Genomic DNA, 18,698 nt, shown 5'->3' on the forward strand with positions numbered 1-18,698 from the left:
ATCTCAGCTGTCTGTGCAGAAATCAAGACTCCTTGACGCAACCCACTCCCAGGCCCTTTCACCTTGTTTTCCAACAGGCCCATCTGCCCCCAGACTGTACACGTGCCTTCTTCTGGGACATCTTGTTTCACCCCAAGCCCATATGTTTCCTGGAATGGGAGAGGCTGCTGGCCAGCTTGAGCTCTGTCTCAGTGCCCTGTAGGACAGAACTTCAGGCCTAAAGTTACATCACTGCTTCTCAACCCGTCTGTACATTAGCAGCTTCTAAAGCAGGGAGGTTTTCATTTTATCTTGCTATGCTTTGAATACCTATGCCTGGGCCCCAAACTTCAAGATTCTGATTTAATTGGTTTGGGATGGAGCCCCGGCATCAGTGTGTGTTTTTAAAAAGTTCCTCAGCAGAATATCATAAAAATGACTGACAATAACAAGTATTGGCAAGGACGTGGAGAAACTAGAACCCTCATACATTGCTGCTAGGAATGTAAAATGGTGCAGCTGCTTTGGAAAACACTGGGCAGTTTCTGATAAAGTTAAACGTGCATTTACTATACAGCAATTCCACTCCTAGACATTCACGGATGTTCACACAAACGCGTGTACATGAATATCCATAGCAGCACTATTCATAATAGCCCAAAAGTGGAAACAATCTAAACGTCCAACAACTGGTAGACAGATAAACAAAATGTGATTTATCTGTACAATGAGATATTGTTCAGGAATAAAAAAGAACGGACTACTGATACATGCTATGACACGGATGAATCTTAAAAACATTATGCAAAGTGAAAGAACCAAGACACGAAGACTCCATTTTGTATGATTCCATTTATACGAAAGGTCCAGAAAAGACAAATCTATAGAGACTGAATTAGACTAGTGGTCACCTGGAACTGGGGTGTGGGAAGAGGGACTGACTGCAAACAGGCATGGGAGATCTTTTTGGGGTGATGGAATGTTTTAAAACTGAGTTGTATGATGGTTGCACAACTGTGTAAATTTACTAAAAATCACTGAATAGCATATTTGAAACAGGCGAATCTCATGGTATGTAAATTGTACCCCAGTAAAGCTGTGAAGAAAGTTTTTCCTGGCCAGGGTTGAGATCTCTAGGTTAGAAGGTTAGTGTCCTAGGAACCCCTCCACCGGGCCCCAGGCTCGGCTGGTGTCCTCCCCCTCCATCTCTCTAGGTCAAATTTCCTCTGATCTCAGACTTACAGGAAGTTGCTAGCTGTCACCCCAGCTTCTGTTTTGGAGAAGTCTGGGATTAATTCTGCAGACTCAGCTCATATGGGTGCAAATATCCTGGCTCTTGGTCACTCTGCCCAAAGTCGAAAAACGGGCCTCAGAGGGAATGGGTGGGAGGGCCGAGGGGACCATCACAAGTGCTCCCTACCCTCATCCTGAGATGACCCAGAGGCCACCTGGGCATGCTAGTGCTAACCCCGAACAGGGACTGAATTGGGGTTCCAAGGCCCTGGTTCCACCCGCACCTCCCCAGTTCCCCGGCAGGGCTCAGGCTGACTATTCTCCAAACACACCATACCTTTTGGTCAGCCCTGGTGGTCTAAATGGTTAAGATTTGGCTCTCTCACTGCAGTCCTGGATTCGTTTCCTGGCCAGGGAACCGTACCACCTGTCAGTTGTCATACAGTGGTGGCTGCATGTCGCTGAGATGCTAAAAGCTATGCTACCAGTCTCAAACATCAACGGGGTCACCCAGCTTCTAGACTAAGAAAGACTAAGAAGAAGGACCCGGTCATCCACTTCCAGAAAAACTGACCACAAAAACCTTATGAATAGCAGCAGAGCACTGTCTGATGGAGCGCCCGGAAGACAAGAGGATGGCGCAAACAGACTGGGCAGGGTTCCACTCTGCTGTCCACGGGGTCATTAGAAGTTGGAGTCTACTCGATGGCACAACAAATCATAACTTTCCACACCACCAGGCACTAGCACAGGCTGTATCCTTCCTCTTTCCTGGCCCACCTGGAAAATCCTATTCTTCCAACAAGATTCAGCTCATTGTCATCTCTTCTGAAGCCTTTTCCTTTGCATGCCCACCCCGGTCATCCCAATAGAGCCCTTATCTGCCTGCACCAGAGGGTTTATTTAGGTCTGCCTCTCCCACTCCTCTGTGGCTCCCTGAAGACAAACAGCCTGTATGATGGCTGGTTTTCAAGTTCTAGGACAGCCCTCAATACATAATTGTGCCCAGCTGAGTGAAGAAATGGACGGGAACATAACACCACATCAGACACTTACAGGGCCGGGAAGACCAGAGGAGACGCCCCATTCCCCTCATCTATTCTTGGCCTAAACAGCTTCTCTCATCTGGCCCCAGAATGGCAGAGAGCCACTCCCTGTGGTAACCACAGTTTGGGGTGGAAGCCTTGCTTCCACAGCTCTCCTGGGGCCAGGCCCATTCACCCTGGAAATTGCCTTAGTGTTATTTAAACTGCAGAACAGGGTCTCTGGGCAGCTCAGGCCTAGCCTGGGCGGGGGCAGCCTGGAACAGGATCATGCTGCAGCCTCCCTTCCCCAACCGCCAGGATGTCAGGGGTTGAAATGCGTGCTCCCCTCTCATCGGCTTCTTGCTGTAGTGGGAAACAACAAGGGGGTTAAGGTCTGTGGCAGCCTGCGTGCCTCTAGGTTTATGTTTCTGCTTTAACATAGAGGCTGGCCTTTGTCCTGAGTTGAGGCTGGGGTTCTCAGAGGCCCTGACAGCAGGCTCCCAGCCAGGACTGGGTATGCTGGAGGAGCCCTGCTTATCCAATCTCGTCTGCCAACCCAGAGCTGCTGTCTCGAGAGGCGTCTTCCTTCAGTAGAGTTGATGGACTGCCTGAAAGTCCCAGGATCTTTGCTCCACCTGTTCATCCCCATCTTGGGAGCAGAGGACTCCAGGCTGCTGGCAGGGACTCTGCCACAGCATGCGGCTCATGCTCTTCTTGGTGTCCCAAAGGGCGCTGCCTTGGTGTTCCCACTACAGAAACCAGAGCCTGGAATAGAATTAGGATACCTGACAAAGTCACCCACAGGCCAGCCTTGTGGCCAAGTGGTAAGTTCGTGCCCTCCGCTTCAGCGGCCCAGGGTTTCGCCGGTTCGGATCCTGGGCGCAGACCTAGCACCGCTCATCAAGCCATGGTGAGGCAGCGTCCCACGGAGAAGAACTAGAAGGACATGCAACTAAAATATACAACTATGTACTGGGGGGTTTTGGGGAGAAGAAGAAGAAGAAGAAAGGAAGATTGGCAACAGATGTTAGCTCAGGGACAATCTTAAAAAAAAAAAAAGTCACCCAGACTTCAACCCAGTGTGCTCTGTCCACGGACAGCAAATATTTAGAGGGTCAGGCACAGTGCTGGGCATGGGGACGACAGGGATGAACAAGCCCTGGGCCCGCCCTTAAGCAGTCCAGAGCCTAGTGGGCAAGGAAAATGGACAAACGCTGAGCACAGGCTGCTGTGGGAATACACAAGAGGAGACCTGACCTAGCCTGGGTGGAGGGGAGTTCAGGGAAGGCTGCCTGGCAGAGGTGACATCTAAGCTAAGCCTTGAAGGCTGAATTAGCAAAGAGAGGAGGAAGAGTGAGAGCAAACAGTATATGCAAATACCCAGCTTCAAGAGAGAACCTGGCACAGTTAGAGAAATTATACATAGTTCAAGATGGCTGGGGCCAGATGAAGGAGAGATGGTTGGAAGGTCCGGATGGTGAATAACATGAATGTGCGTAAGTACATAAAAGTACATAAATGAATAATATGAATGCACAGCCCGTAGGAAACGCTCTGCTATGGGAACTCTCATTCTAATTATGGTCTTGCAAGCCAAGCTAAGGGTTTGGGATTTTATCCTGCAGTCAGTGGGGAGACATCCAAGGGTTTTAAGCCCAGGGTGACTTGATCAGATTTGTAATATGATTAGACTTAAAGACGTCCCTGTGACTGCAGGGGGGATTATGGGCTAGAAGAGAAGTAAGGCTGGAGGACCAGAAGACCGGTTTGGAGACTACCGTAACAACTCAGAGAAGAGGTACGGGGTGAGGGGCTTCGAATATCTCCCAACAGTAGAACAGACCCATATACATTGCAAGATAGAATACAGCCGTGAAAATGAACTGTGGCTGCGTGCAACCACAGGGGTGAATGACTCTTGCAAGTGCGATGTGGAGCAAAAGAAGGCCAATACAGAACAGAACTGCATAATTCCGTTTACGTAAAGTTCAAGGAACAGGCAGTGTTCAGGGATGCATGCTTAGGTGGTAAAACAATAAAAGCAATGAACTGATTATCACAAACTAGTGGGGAAAGTGATTACCTTGTGCTTGACAGCCCCTGGGCTGAGCGATGTTTACCCAGGTGTCCACGGTGACAAGTAAGTTTTATATTTCTATTTCGTGCACTTTTCTTCATGTGTGCTATTCTTAATGACAAAAAGGTTTAAAAAATAACGGGGCTTGCTCTAAGGTAGTGGGCATGAGGATAGAGAGAAGAGGTTGGTTTTAACCACGTGTGGAAAGTGAGGAGAAGGAGGAGATGAGGCATCTTTTGGGAGGAAGGGGTTTGGGGAGGCAGGTGAAGAGCAGTGTTCAGCCCTCTGAGTAAGGGAAACTGGCAAGATATCGAAGTGGAAATGTCCAGGACCACCGTGTGAGCTCAGACAAGTCATATCCCCCAAGTCCAGATTACCTTCTCCACAAGAGAGGGAAGCGGTATGGTTTTCTGGAAGGAGGCTTGGGTTTTGGCGTGGGGAACCTGGACAATTATGGAATGGCCGTGTGAACCTGGACAATTACTCACCACTGCCCCCTCCCCCAGCCTCAGTGTAGACCTGAGATAATTTCTACTCTCAGGTTCTTGCAGAAGATTACATGGTAAAACAGGAATGGCGCCTTGGTCAGTTAGAAGAACTGAACAATAAATGAGAAAACACTTTGAAAACACAGAGCAAGAACAGATAATCACTACGTGGTTTTTACACTCTCATGTTACTAAGAACTAGCTGGGGAGCTTGTAAAACTGGGCACTCTGCAACTCTAGAGTGACTATATAATTTATTGTCCAAACCAGGGCACCTTTGAGAAAGGAGGCAATATTAATAATCATGCCGGGGCAACAGACATAAACCAAGACTGCCTTAGGCAAACAAGTCCTCCCACGTAGGTCCGAGGTGGGGACCAGGCCTGTGACTTTTATCAACTCTCCCGGGTGAACTGTGTGCCGAGGGCAGGACGGGCGGCAGCTGCTGGGCCCACGTGCAGCTGGTTTACTGGGGGGCTCAGGTCTGCGGGGAGCAATCCTCACACCCCTGTGAGGCGAGAATAGCCAACATTCATTAAGCGTCAGGCACTGCGCTGAGTACTTTACAGGCACCACCCCCATCACTTCTCAACAAACCTTTATGAGGTAGGCGGACTTATCTTCCACCAGAGAAAACTAAAGCTTAAAGAGGTTAACCGACTCCTTCAAGGCCACATATCTGGGTGGAGGAGCAGGGGTTTGAACCTGGTCGGACTGAAGAGAACCCTAGTTCTTAATGACCGTTCCTCCTCCTGCCTCCAGTTTTGTGGACATTCCTCCACCGCCCACCAAGCTGCGTGGGGCCAGGAACCACCGACACCGGAGCGGCTGGCCAGCTGGGGCACCTGCAGCCTCTGGCTCCACGCGGGACGCGCAAGTCGAACAGCAGGTGGCAAGCTTGCCTTCCTCCCCAGACGCCACGGGGAGGTCCGTTTACTTGGGAGGTGGAGCTAGTGAGCTGTCTGCTGGCCCCCAGCAAAGAATCCTGCAGCGAGCCGGGCACGGGGCGCCTAGCAACCGCCAGTCTCCCGCCGGGCTCCCTTTTGCGGCTGGTTTGAGGTCTCAGTGAGCCTGTGCACTGCAACTAGTAGCCACAGATATGTCAGTGTTGGAAAGCCCCTCTGATGCATTTAGTTTATAGTTTCCCAACTTTGCCAAGAGCCATCTTTATTAACTGTGTCACACGACCGTTTTGAGTTTCTTCTTCTCAAGAGCACTTAGAATTTGTGCAGCCTCATTACAGGAGAAGCTTCGATTTGCATGCAGCCTGGATACAGAAACGCCTGGAAAACATTCTGGAGAGGCCCAGGGAAGGCAAGCGACAGTCGGAAAGTGGCAGTGCCGCGCCGGGGCTAGGACCCAGGTCCCCGCTACGACCAGAGCCTACGTCACCCAGACTCCACCCCCGGGTCGGCGTCTGAGCAGAGCCCCCGCAGTTTCCAAGCCCGCCCCGCGCCCCCTGGTGCGCACACTCAGTGCGACCCCGCCGGCGCACCGCCCACCCAGGTCCTCCAGCCCCAGCGGCTGTGCTCGTGGGGTAAACTGAGGCAGGGGGCGTGCTTGTGAGTTCGTTCCTTCCTCGATCCACACCCCAGGACCCGCAAAACTGCCTCCCCCTTCTTAGACCCGCATGGAACAACAGGAAAGGACGGGAGGAAGGGGAGGGGGGCCAAAAGCAAGCAGGATCTGGGGAGCTGGCAGGTCCTGCCACACTCAAGATGGCGGCGCGGCAGCGGCGAGGTCCCTCAGAGGCGGTACCAACGCATGCGCAGCGCGGAGTCCCGGCCCGGGACACAAGATGGCGGCAGCGGCGCTGGGGAGGGCGAGGCGGAGGCGGCAAAACGGGCGGTCGAGCAGAACGTGTAGCCGCGTCCCCTCGAGTCCGCTCCGGGCAGGTAAGCGCCCCAGGAAGCCATGGTCCCGCTGCGAGCCGCGCCAGGCTCCGGGGATCCGAGGCCAGGCGGCGGTGGCCTCTCTGGCGCTTTCCGCTCGGGGCCGCCGCTTGCCCCGTCTCTGCCGCCGCCGCCATCTTAGGCCCGCGGGTGGGCGGCCGGGCTGGTGGCCTGGATGAGGGAGGTGGGCCCGGAGAGCGCGGGCGGAGCGGCCTCTTGGGCCCCTCCGCTGCTGCCGCCGCCACCGCCTTTGTGTCGGGCTCCGACTCTGAGTCGCCTCAGCCCGGGGGCGGGAGCGCGCGGCGGGGCGGGGGGCGGAGCTCGGGAGATGGGCCGGCGCGCGCGCGCCAAACAGCCCGCCCCCGCTGGGGCTGGGGGAGGGGAAGGTGCGCGCGCGCGCCAGGGCTCGGCCCTTGTTCGCGCGCCCGCGCGCCTGCGCACTTCTCTAGTTCTTTGACTCCTCCCTACTGGGCCGGAGGATTGTGATTGGTGTATTACTGAGATGATCCCGCCCCGTCCTCCTCCAATCCCGGAGTCGAACACTCTGCCTTCTAGTGGGTTCCTCTGGTTGCGCAGATACACGTTGTCCTTAAACTGCTGGGCGCTGTGAGAGTGCGGTATGTGTGGGGCCGGCAAGCCACAAGATAAATAAAAACATCATCCTAATACGAGCAGTTCTGTGTTACTGGGAGTGCGCTCTGCTAGATTCCACGTAGAGCCCATAGAGGTAGAGTGATTCCGTCTGTAAGTCAGAAAGCCGTAGAAAGGCCTGGAACCCGGGCCTTTCCGAACCCAGAGCCGGCACTTCTGCCACTGACCTGGTGCATCCAAATCACTTGGGGAATTAAAAAAATTGTTTTAATCGTAAAAAATTGGTGAAGATTTGAAACAGCGTGAAGTGAAATAGTTATCCCATTCTTGGGATACGTTTAAGAAATACCTATTCTTGGGGCTGATCTGGTGGCACAGCATTTAAATTCACATCTTCTGCTTCAGTGGCCCGGGCTTTGCGGGTTCAGATCCTGGTTCCCGTGCTGTGGTAGGCGTCCCACATATAAAGTAGAGGAAGATGGGCATGGATGTGCACTCAGGGCCAGTCTTCCTCAGCAAAAAAAAAAAGGATTGGCAGCAGATGTTAGCTCAGGGCTAATCTGCCTCAAAAAAAAAAAAACACCGAAACCCAGTTCTTGTGTATCTCTCCTCCCTGTTTCTGACTCCTATGATGTGGACTGAGGGCATGAGTCTGAATTTCTTTTTTGCAAACCCCCCCAATGGTTCTGATGCACAGCTGGTTTGGGAAACACGGCAGCGTCCCCATTTGGCCTCAGTAAGCTGTGTGTGCTTCCTGCATAGTTATCTTCCTGGTGCATCAGTATCACACAGTATTTCTTAGGGAAAATGTTTTTCTTTTTCTTCTTTTTTTTTGCAGGGGAAGATTCACCCTATGCTAACATCTGTTGCCAATCTTCCTCCTTTTTTTCCTTCTCCCCCTGCCCCCTGGTGCCAGTACATAGTTGTGTGTAGTTGTAAGTTGTTCTATATGAGCCGCTGCCACAACATGGCTACTGACAGATGAGTGGTGTGTTTCCAACCCCGGCCACTGGAGGGGAGCATGCCGAACTTTAACTGCCACGCCATCCAGGGCTTGCTGGGAAAATATTTTTCAATAAAGATGAACACATTATGTTATGTAAGGTATTTTACATGTATTTTTTTTTTTAAAGAGCCCATTCAAAGAAGAGTTTCTCACTTAACTTTGGGTAGCTCTGGACTGCAACCCCCCCATCTGTGATATGTATATGTATAGTTGTTCCCTTTTCTCTTACTGTAGGGGTACTCTGGTTGGCAGGACCAGCCACACAATTTGCAGGGTCCAGTGCAAAATGAAAATGTTGAGCCCCTTGTTAAAAATATTAAAAATTCCAGGACAGTGACAGCAGAGCCTTAAACCAGGCTCAGGGCCCCCTTCAGCACTGGGCCCTGTGTCGCTGTGCAGGCTGCAAGTCCTTGAAGGTGAACTTGCTGTTTAGAAAGCTCGAGAAGTACCATTTTCATCCCCTGAATCCCCAGATCTCACAGTGTGTCCTGCCCTGTCCTGGGGCCTTCCAGCTTGCTCTGTGTCATTGCCCGTCATGCTGTTGTCCTGCTCTGCAGCATTTCACAGGCCTCTGACTCTCTTTTCTGTTTGCTCTGCAGTTACTGATGCAAGGATTCCCCTGGGGTTCCGTCCACTCCACTGCTGACCAGCCCACCCACCTGCGCTGAGCCTTCTGGCAGGCGTCCCCCTGCCTCTGTGGGACCCTGTGACTTGGGGTCCATCTGGCCGGAGAAGAAAACCCTCTCATGCTAGCATTGCAGACCCCAGAGGGTGAGAAAAAGAGGGACCTCGTTCAGCCTTGAGACCTATGAGCTCAGCCCCCAAGGAACCAGGAGTCCCTTCTCCCCAGAGAACCAAAGCACCGACAGCTCTTTCTCCCCTGGGTCAGTGGTTTCAAACGGTTCTGTTGTCACGGACCCCTTTTGTTGTGTGTGTCCTCGCGCTTCCTGCATTTTTATCTGCCACGCTGCACCGATGAAGTAACCGTTCCCTTTCCCTCTCCAAGTTAACAAAGACGTCTCTGAGTGTACAATAAAATCAGTGTCCCAGTGATTCCTATGATGTTGTCAACAGCCAATCAGAGCTTCTGATCAGCATGAGATAATCAATGTGACCACAGTGAGTTGATAAAATTTCAGCAAGCAAAGATAACTCATGTTTAAACGTGCCTTTGTGGTCTTTTTGTGAGTAAATGTTTGGTTTCTTTTGGGTGTTGTGACATATTGAAAACAACTCTAGGATCACCAGTCCGCACTCAGTTGGCCCTCCAGGAGTCTGTCAGCCAGGCTGGGAACCACTTTGGCAACTGAGGCTTGTGTTGGGTGTGCTCTGGGCGGGGGGATAGGGAATAGAGGTGTGAAGGAGCTGACCTCCTTCCTGGTATTTAAAGTCCATTTTCACCTGGGGGTTATGATGGACTGAGTTAGATGCTGCTTCTCAGTCCCACTGGTTCTTATAGCAGCAGATTGGTTCCTGCCCTGTAGTGGAGATTGAGGCACCCGATTAGATGCCGTGTCTCTTCCTGGGCTCTGCTTTGTTCCAGTTGGATTTTCGTGGATAAGAACAGGAAAGAGGAGGAGTTAATATTCCTTCTTGTGGGAATAGCTTCTCAAGGGCAGACCCTGGTCTGTTGTTTACCCCTCTTGGTGCTTTGTAAACATTTGCAGAATGAATGAGCACCCGTTGGGTCCAGGTACCATACCGAGCACTGGAGAGAGCTGAACCGGACACACTTCCTAGTCCTGGGGATTCTAGTCTAATGGGGAGACAAACCCAGTTGGTAGGTAGTGCAGACTATCTGAGTGCTACGATGAGGTGTTCATGGCCTGAGGAGGGGCTCTGACCACCTAACTTGGAAAGGAGAGTCAAAGGCAGCTTTCTGGAGGTAGGAACCTAGTGGCAAGCCAGGCAGAGAATTGGGGAAAGAGTATTTCAGGCAGAAGGAGCGACAGGAGTGCACCCATTTTACAGTTGAGGGGACTGCAACTTAGATCCCAGGGCTCCGATGGTGGCATGCTGGCCCTTCAGGATGCACTGGATGGATTTCTCCACGTCTACACGTGGTCACTGGGGCCCTGAGTAGTTTGCAGTTGGTGGTGGGGGGTGGAGCTGACCTCCATGCCCTGCTGGCCCTGACTCCCTTCGGTCCTCTGTGTGGCAGGTCCGGTGCGGGTGCTGAGATGGCCAATGAGAATCACGGCAGCCCCCGGGAGGAAGCGTCTCTGCTGAGTCACTCCCCCAGCACCTCCAATCAGAGCCAGCCCTGTTCTCCAAAGCCCATCCGCCTGGTGCAGGACCTCCCAGGTACTGGCGAGGGGCAGTGGTGGGGGGTGGGGTAGGAAGGGTGCCCCAGGAGCAGCCCTGACCTAGCGGGGTTCCATGCTTGTTTGCAGAGGAGCTGGTGCATGCGGGCTGGGAGAAGTGCTGGAGCAGGAGGGAGAACCGCCCCTACTACTTCAACCGCTTCACCAACCAGTCCCTGTGGGAGATGCCCGTGCTGGGCCAGCATGACGTGATTGTGAGTGCCGGCCTGTGGCGGGGGCTCGGAGCAGCTTCTGGCACCTGGGCCTTCCCCAAATGTACCTTGAGCAGCTGTTAGGTGCCTAGCCTTGTGTCAGGACCTGGGGTACAATGACAAGCAAGACAGACAAAATCCTTGCCCTCATGGAACCTACACGCAAATAGGGGAGGCTGATATGTGAACAGACGACTCTAATAGTGTGTGCCATTGGACTTGTACTATGTGTTGGCCACTGTATTTGGGATGCTGTTGTGAGCAAGATAGACCTGGTCCTGCCCTTGCCCTCTCGGGGGCACACTACTGGAGGGGCCAGTGGGGTTAGAGTGCAGCAGGGATCCTGGCCTGGCTCGGGGAGGTGGGGGGGCACGAGGACAGCTGCTCTGTGAGTTAGCATTTAAGGTGAGAAGGTTAGCCAGAAAGGGGAAGAAGTGCATTCGAGGGACTGGAATGTCGTCGCGATAGGGGAGGTACGGGCACCGGTGGCTGGCGGGAACTGGGCTTTTGGATCCGTCAGTTGGAGCAGACTTTCTGAGCGCAGTCCCCGTTTTGCAGACGAAGATGCTGAAGCTCAGGGGAAATGACTGGCCTAAGACCTCAAACCATAAGAGGCAGAGCGGGACTCACACTGATGTGATACCAGGCCACACTGTCCACCATCACACTCATACTCTGTGTCACCAAAGGAGTTCCCTTCACAGGGTCTTGCTCTTTAAAAAACAAGCATTTCTTGAGTTTTTCCTTTTTTCCTGACTTTTTGGTACTTAAGGAAAAGATGTTAACATGCATTGAGCGCTGATCTCATGCCAGATGTCATGTTAAGCTGGTCATGTTCATTGACTCATTTAGTAATCTCAATGGTGAGGTAAGGCCTAGCACGGCTGTTTTAAAGGTGAGGGAGTTAGGAAGGGAAGTAACTCCCCCAAAGTTCCGTGGTTGCAAGTAGCAGGCAGCAGGAGTGGAGCCCAGGGTTCTGTCTGCATCCAAGCTCCCTCTGCTCTTCTCCAAGGAGTAGGAGCAGGGGGTGGGAGGGCATCAGAATTCTGCAGTACCAGGACTCCTAAGCCACTCGCCCTGGTTGCAACTCTGCTGGTCTCCCTCCACCAGTCGGACCCTTTGGGGCTGAATGCGACCCCACTGCCCCAAGACTCAAGTTTGGTGGAAACCCCCCCAGCTGAGAACAAGCCCCGAAAGCGGCAGCTCTCGGAAGAGCAGCCAAGCGGCAATGGTGTGAAGAAGCCCAAGGTGAGTGCGGGTTCTCAGGAACTGGCTGGTAAGAGCCAGTCTAGGCAGGCAGCCAGCAGGTTCCCTGCCAGGGCTGGGCATCAGCAGGTTGGTCAGGAGGGGGGCCCGGGGTGCCGATCACCAGGTGCACCAGTGTTGGAGCCACACACCAACTCTCCAGACCTGATGCCTTTGACTCTTTTGCTCCAGATTGAAATCCCTGTGACACCCACGGGCCCATCGGTGCCTAGCTCCCCCAGTGTGCCAGGAACCCCAACACTGAAGATTTGGGGGACGTCCCCTGAAGATAAACAGCAGGCAGCTCTCCTCCGACCCACTGAGTGAGTCCCTGTTGATTGGCTGGGGGGCCCATTGTTGATGGCCAGCCTGCCCAGGATTGTGGGATGTGGTGGCAGGCAGGGCACCCCTCCTTCCTTTTTCTTTACTTTCCTCATTGCTCCGTCTGTGCCCCAAGGGTGTACTGGGATCTGGACATCCAGACCAATGCTGTCATCAAGCACCGGGGGCCTTCAGAGGTGCTGCCCCCACATCCCGAGGTGGAACTGCTCCGCTCCCAGCTCATCCTGAAGCTTCGGCAGCACTACCGGGAGCTGTGCCAGCAGCGAGAGGGTAACTGCCTCTCGGACCTTGGCCTCCTTTATTTCCATCCACCTTTAGCAAGAGCCAGGGGTGGCCAGGTGGGCTTTGGGAATGGCACAGTGGAGCCCAGTGGTTGAGAGTATGGGCTGTGGAGGGGACAGGCCTGTTGGAGTCCCAGCTCCACCAGCTGCTGGCTCTGTGACCTTGGGCTCATGGCTTAACCTCTCTGCACTTAAGTTTCCTCATCTTTAAGAGAGGGACGGTAACAGTGCTTACATAAATGGTGGCTGGGATCGGTAACAAGAGAACAACAAAAACAATCAGTAACACTTCCAGAGTGCTTCCTATTTGCCAAGCACTGTTCAAAGCTTTTTTATGTATCCTAAAAGGGCATAAAAACGAGAGTACCTGTACCTCACAGAATTACTACAAGGAGTAAGTGGGATGGAAAGTGCTCAACAAACCACAGCTTTTATTAATTTAATTAGTAAATAAACCTGCTTAACTTTGCTGAAATATAGAATCTCTCCCTCCCCCTTTTGTACCCTTTGTAACACTTAGTAACACCCTTTATAAACCAGCGCTTCTCAGAATGGGCTGTCTTGTGGACTGTGCACCTCCCGTGCCCACGCGATGCCTCATGTGCCAGGCCCGTGTGGAGCCCACTGACTGAATCCAGACCTTCATCAGCTCTCCTGTCCTGCAGGCATTGAACCCCCTCGGGAATCTTTCAACCGCTGGATGCTGGAGCGCAAGGTCGTGGACAAAGGCTCGGACCCCCTGTTGCCGAGCAACTGTGAACCAGTGGTGTCGCCTTCCATGTTTCGTGAAATCATGAATGACATTCCCATCAGGTGCAGCCCCGCAGCTGGGTCGGCCCAGGGCCATTTGGTTTGTGTGTCCAGTCTTGTGTAGAAGGGCTCTAACTCTGCCCACTCTCTGACTCAGGTTGTCCCGAATCAAGTTCCGGGAGGAAGCCAAGCGCCTGCTTTTTAAATACGCAGAGGCTGCCAGGCGGCTCATCGAGTCCAGGTTTGGCACGCTCTCCTGCCCCCAGCAAGATGGGTCTGTGATCAGAGTGGGGCAGGTCACAGGCCATCTGGCCTGCTCCCCAGGCCTCTCTCATTGCTATTGGTGGCAGAAAGGGGGCTGGCTCCCCAAGGCAGAACAAGAGCTGCGATGTAAACCTAGGGGTTGGCGCCCAAATGCCAGTGGAAGTCGGGTGGGAGGAGGGTAGAGCAGACACTTAAACAGCGACCCTTTCTGCACCTCAACTGGCAGGAGTGCATCCCCCGACAGCAGGAAGGTGGTTAAGTGGAATGTGGAGGACACCTTCAGCTGGCTGCGCAAGGACCACTCAGCCTCCAAGGAGGACTACATGGTGAGTGGCCCTGGTCACTTCCTGAAGGCCAGTGGAAAAGCTCTTGGCCACTTCTTCCCTGAAGCCCACTGCCTGCAAAGGCTGGGCAGGGCCCCACAGCAGCCTGTTCTTGTGCAGTACAGCAGACCATTGACACTCACAGTCCCCAAACTCACGTATATGGAGATGTTTGTCTAGGCTTCTGGCTTTCTCCCAAGGAACATTTCCATTAAGTTCTTAATGGAATCCTGTGCTTGGCCACACACCATTAAGTAGCTACCTTTGCAACTTAATGAATGTTCAACATCTCCCTTGAGTAGATTTTTGGAAACAGATCGACAAACTGCCTTTTCTTGGGTGTGTGTGCTCATATCACAGTGAAGAACTACTACCAGGTTCAATTCCCTAATGTGTCCAAAACAGTTCTCTTCTCTGGCCCAAACCCATCACTTCCTTTAACTCTCCACCAGCACTAGCAATGGGCTTTCTTTTCAGGACCATTTTTCACAAGAGACAAGGTTTCGCACTTCACGATAGTAACTGTGTACTTGACACGTAGAGTGACAAAGGTAGGTGTACTCACTAGCCAGAGTGACTCATTTTTACTCATCGCTTTCACACATGTGATTCAGCTAAATTACAAATGCCTACTTATCCTTGCAAGTCGCCGAAAGCTCAGATTTCAAATCTGCAATGACCAAGGACCCCACTTTATAATTGTCTCTCCCTGATAGACTGCAAATGTTTTATAAGCGAGGACTGTGCCTTATTTGTCTGTGTCCTCAGCACGTATCATGGGATCTGGCACAGTGTAACCCCAACAATAAGTGCTGGCATTTATGGGACACTTACTGTATGCCAGGGGCTTGGTAAGCCCTTAATGGGAATCACGTTTAATAATCAAACTGCCTTGTTAGGTAAGTATTTCATGTTCTCTTAACAGCTTAGGAATAAGATTCAGGATGCCAAGGGATTTGTCCAAGTGATACAGTTAGTAAGTAGCAGAGCCAGTTTCAAAATGAGGACTGCTGGAACCCAACAGCCCTCCCCTGGCAGCCCACTGGAGCCCTGATCAGGAGTGTCTCCTCCAGGATCGCCTGGAGCATCTGCGGAGGCAGTGTGGCCCCCACGTCTCGGCTGCGGCCAAGGACTCTGTGGAAGGCATTTGCAGTAAGATCTACCACATCTCCCTGGAGTACGTCAAACGGATCCGAGAGAAGCACCTTGCCATCCTCAAGGAGAACAACATCCCAGGTAAGGGCCAGGTGGCAGGGAGTCAGCTATGATACCATCAACTCTGTCTCCCAGGCCCTGATTGAAGGGACAAGTGTGGCTAAGCCTCAAAGCCACAGTCTGGTTTGGGGAAGCCCTTTTCCCCCAGCAGTGTCTGGGGCAGGACCCGCTATGTCCTTTAGCTTGGGGTCTCAGCATTCCTCTGGGAAACAGGGAGAAGTGATGAGAAAGAGAGAGCCAGAAGGTGGGAGAGAAAGGCCAGGGGCTAAGCAGTCAGGTGGATCTGTGTTTACATCCATTCTCTGCAAGCCTCTTTCCCCAAACTGACACCTGGCTGTAGGATCCTATGAGGATTCACTGGTAATTCCAAGTGTTTGGCCCAAGAAAATCTCTAAATAAGATACTGTAACTATGATGATGAAAGCGATGCAGTTCTCATACTTCTGAATGGCAGCAACACCCACAGACCCGAGTGTGTTTACCGACCAGGCGCTGAGGCGTGGCAGACTTGGGGCTCGGCAGTACAGAACATGTCGACACAGGCCACCAGTTCTTGCCCCTGCCAGTTGCCAGGCTGCTTCCTTTGTTACTGAACCGTCTGGGCTGCAGTTTACTCCTCCATGGCAGGAGACTTACCTCCCTCGGTTACTGGGATGCGCATGTGAAGCACCTGGCAGGCAGTAGGCGCTGACGCTGTGCAGGGTGCGAACTGGCAGAGCAGGGGGGCAGGGCGGACCCTCACTGTTCTCCCTGCCCACAGAGGAGGGGGAGGCCCCAGAGGTGGAGCCCCGCCTGGTGTACTGCTACCCAGTACGGCTGGCCGTGTCTGCACCCCCCATGCCCAATGTGGAGATGCATATGGAGAATAATGTGGTCTGCATCCGGTATAAGGGAGAGATGGTCAAGGTCAGCCGCAACTACTTCAGCAAGCTGGTAAGAGCTGGGGGGAGGGGGAGACAGGTCCCCACAGGTGGGAGGAGTGAGGGCCGGCTCTGTCTTGCCCCAGAGGTGGCCAGTGATGAGGGAGTGCGGGACTACTGCTGAAGCCCACTGCTTTCTGTCCCACAGTGGCTCCTTTACCGCTACAGCTGTATCGATGACTCTGCCTTTGAGCGGTTCCTGCCCCGAGTCTGGTGTCTTCTCCGACGGTACCAGGTACAGGCCTGGAATGGTGGGGGAGCTCCTCTGGAGGCAGTGGGGAGGCCGAGCTCCTGACGCTGACTGTGGCCACTCTGCAGATGATGTTCGGTGTGGGCCTCTACGAGGGAACAGGCCTGCAGGGATCGCTGCCCGTGCACGTCTTCGAGGCCCTCCACCGTCTCTTTGGCGTCAGCTTTGAGTGCTTCGCCTCGCCCCTCAACTGCTACTTCCGCCAGTACTGCTCTGCCTTCCCCGACACAGATGGCTACTTTGGCTCCCGGGGGTGAGAGCCAGGGGCTGCTGGGCCCTCTCCTGCCTCCAGAGCACAGGTCCCGCCTTGGGCAGCTGCTTCCTAATGCTTTAGAGCTTTGGAGTCGGGTAGTCTTAAGTGTAGTCCTTGCCTTCACCCCTCCTCACCAGCTGTGAGACCTTGGATGTGGCACTGAACCTCTGGGAGCCTGGGGGTTCTCAGTGAATTAGCCCAGGTTTGGAGTAGGAACCCCTACTCCACCTACAGGAGTAGGAACCTGGAGTAGGTTCCAGGCACTGAGAGGAATGAGAAGTGTAATACAGACCTGAGACCTTACAGACTAAATGGGGGTGGTGGGGGAGATAAGCACGGATGAGAGGAGATGATGATGCTGTCTCCAATAGGAAGACGTGGCCAAGCCAGCAGGAGGGAAGGCTCAGCAGCTGGGGAGGTCCTAGGGTGGCTTATGCCGAGGTGGTAGTGGGTCAGAACTCCATTTGAGGTCCAGCTCCTCCACTGACCAGCTTGGTGGACTCGGGCCACCAAGCCTGAGCCTCTCTGTGCTCATCCATTCAATGGAGATGGCCACACCTTGTCCCAAGACAAATTAAGGGTAAATGGTGACCGGGGCCATCTCTTCAACGTGGCTGCCTGGGGTGGGGGTGGCACCTGTTTTTGGTTGAAGGACTGGGTCCTGATGGGACTTTGAATGCTCACCTCTGTCCCCAGGCCCTGCCTGGACTTCTCCCCGCTGAGTGGTTCCTTTGAAGCCAACCCTCCATTCTGCGAGGAGCTCATGGATGCCATGGTCTCTCACTTCGAGGTGGGTGTGCTGCTGCTGCTGGGGTGCAGGGGTGGCAAGCAAGATTGCCAGCCACCTAGAGGGCAGCTCCTGATGTCCACTCTCTACCCCTCCCACAGAAACTGCTCGAAAGCTCACCAGAGCCCCTGTCCTTCATCGTGTTCATCCCCGAGTGGCGGGAACCCCCGACACCGGCGCTCACCCGCATGGAGCAGAGCCGCTTCAAACGCCACCAGCTGGTCCTGCCTGCCTTCGAGCATGAGTACCGCAGTGGCTCCCAGCACGTCTGCAAGAAGTGGGTGCCTGGGGAGGTGGGGGTAGGAGGGCTGGGCTGATGGGGCCAGGCCAAGCCCCACCCTGAGCCGCTGCATTTGCCCGCAGGGAGGAAATGCACTACAAGGCTGTCCACAACACGGCGGTGATCTTCCTACAGAACGACCCTGGCTTTGCCAAGTGGGGGCCGACGCCTGAGCGGCTGCAGGAGCTAAGCACCGCCTACCGGCAGTCAGGCCGCGGCCATGGCTCCAGCTCTTCCTCCTCCTCCTCCTCAGAGGCCAAGGACCGGGACTCAGGCCGTGAGCAGGGCCCTAGCCGCGAGCCTCACCCCACTTAACACATCCTGCGGGGAGGAGGAGCCCCAGGGTGCTGGTATGGACTGCTGGGACTCAGGCCTTTTGGGGCTGAGCAGACCCCAGGATCCTCCCCCTGGGGTGGCAGCAGGACTCAGGCTGCCAATGACATAGGAAGATGATGGCTCTGCCAGGGCTCCCCCTCCCTGCCCAATCCCCCACCTTCCCACGTCAGATTCTCTCCAAGTCCCCTGTAAATAGGCCCCATGCCTTCCATTCCTTCCCTCCATCCTGTTGCCTCGTTTCATTTGTAAAAGGAAATACAGAAACCCCCCCAAGAATGTGTGAGGATCTTGAGGGCAGAGAAGGCTGAGGAACTTGGAGCTCTTTCAGGGGCCCTCCCCTTCTACAGCCAGGCTCACCATCTAATGAACCCAGGGCTCCAGTGTCTTACCTTCTCACCCTGCTGTCCCCACATCTGGGTCCCTGGGGGCCTGTGCCCAGCAGGTCTGGAGTCCAGAGCCCTGCGTCATGCATCTGCAAGCCCCAGACTCCCACAGCCAGGTCTGTGCTGATACCTCTGGGGAGCAGAGGGCTGCTAGCTGGGCCCAGGTAGAAAGCTAGATGCCTGCTGGCCCTGGAACCATCACAGTGAGCAGGCAGCCAGGTGTGTTTTAGTCAGGTGAAAGAGCAGTTCAGAGACACCACATG

The 18,698-nt window shown here is 53.8% G+C and overlaps 1 protein-coding gene across 6 annotated transcripts; it reads left to right on the forward strand.

Moving 5' to 3' along the window:
• The first annotated feature begins 5,475 nt into the window (after nt 1–5,475).
• PCIF1 (phosphorylated CTD interacting factor 1) lies at nt 5,476–18,325 on the forward strand. 6 transcript variants are annotated; one of them, XM_023626629.2, is made up of 17 exons: nt 5,476–6,697; nt 8,891–9,175; nt 10,453–10,595; nt 10,685–10,809; nt 11,917–12,054; nt 12,244–12,374; nt 12,509–12,663; nt 13,340–13,487; nt 13,582–13,665; nt 13,915–14,014; nt 15,085–15,247; nt 15,987–16,159; nt 16,295–16,381; nt 16,465–16,649; nt 17,346–17,439; nt 17,538–17,713; nt 17,800–18,325. In XM_023626629.2, exons 3-17 carry the CDS (start codon nt 10,472–10,474, stop codon nt 18,029–18,031), a joined length of 2,115 nt encoding a protein of 704 aa, XP_023482397.2. In that variant the 5' UTR covers nt 5,476–6,697; nt 8,891–9,175; nt 10,453–10,471; the 3' UTR covers nt 18,032–18,325. The 6 variants fall into 6 exon arrangements, with proteins under 6 accessions (XP_023482397.2, XP_023482400.2, XP_023482399.2 ...); XM_023626631.2 differs by having other exon boundaries at nt 5,565–6,697; nt 8,891–9,062; XM_023626630.2 differs by having other exon boundaries at nt 5,825–6,697; nt 8,891–9,410.
• The last annotated feature ends 373 nt before the right edge of the window (nt 18,326–18,698 follow it).

The sequence above is a fragment of the Equus caballus genome, chromosome 22 (genome assembly GCF_041296265.1).
Source record: "Equus caballus isolate H_3958 breed thoroughbred chromosome 22, TB-T2T, whole genome shotgun sequence".
Classification (NCBI taxonomy): domain Eukaryota; kingdom Metazoa; phylum Chordata; class Mammalia; order Perissodactyla; family Equidae; genus Equus; species Equus caballus.

Coding starts and splice junctions, on each gene's coding strand:
- PCIF1 (XM_023626629.2), top strand. CDS start 10,472: ATGGCCAATGAGAATCACGGCAGCCCCCGGGAGGAAGCGTCTCTGCTG. Junction 10,596..10,684: donor CCTGGTGCAGGACCTCCCAG/GTACTGGCGAGG, acceptor GCTTGTTTGCAG/AGGAGCTGGTGCATGCGGGC. Junction 12,375..12,508: donor GCTCTCCTCCGACCCACTGA/GTGAGTCCCTGT, acceptor CTGTGCCCCAAG/GGTGTACTGGGATCTGGACA.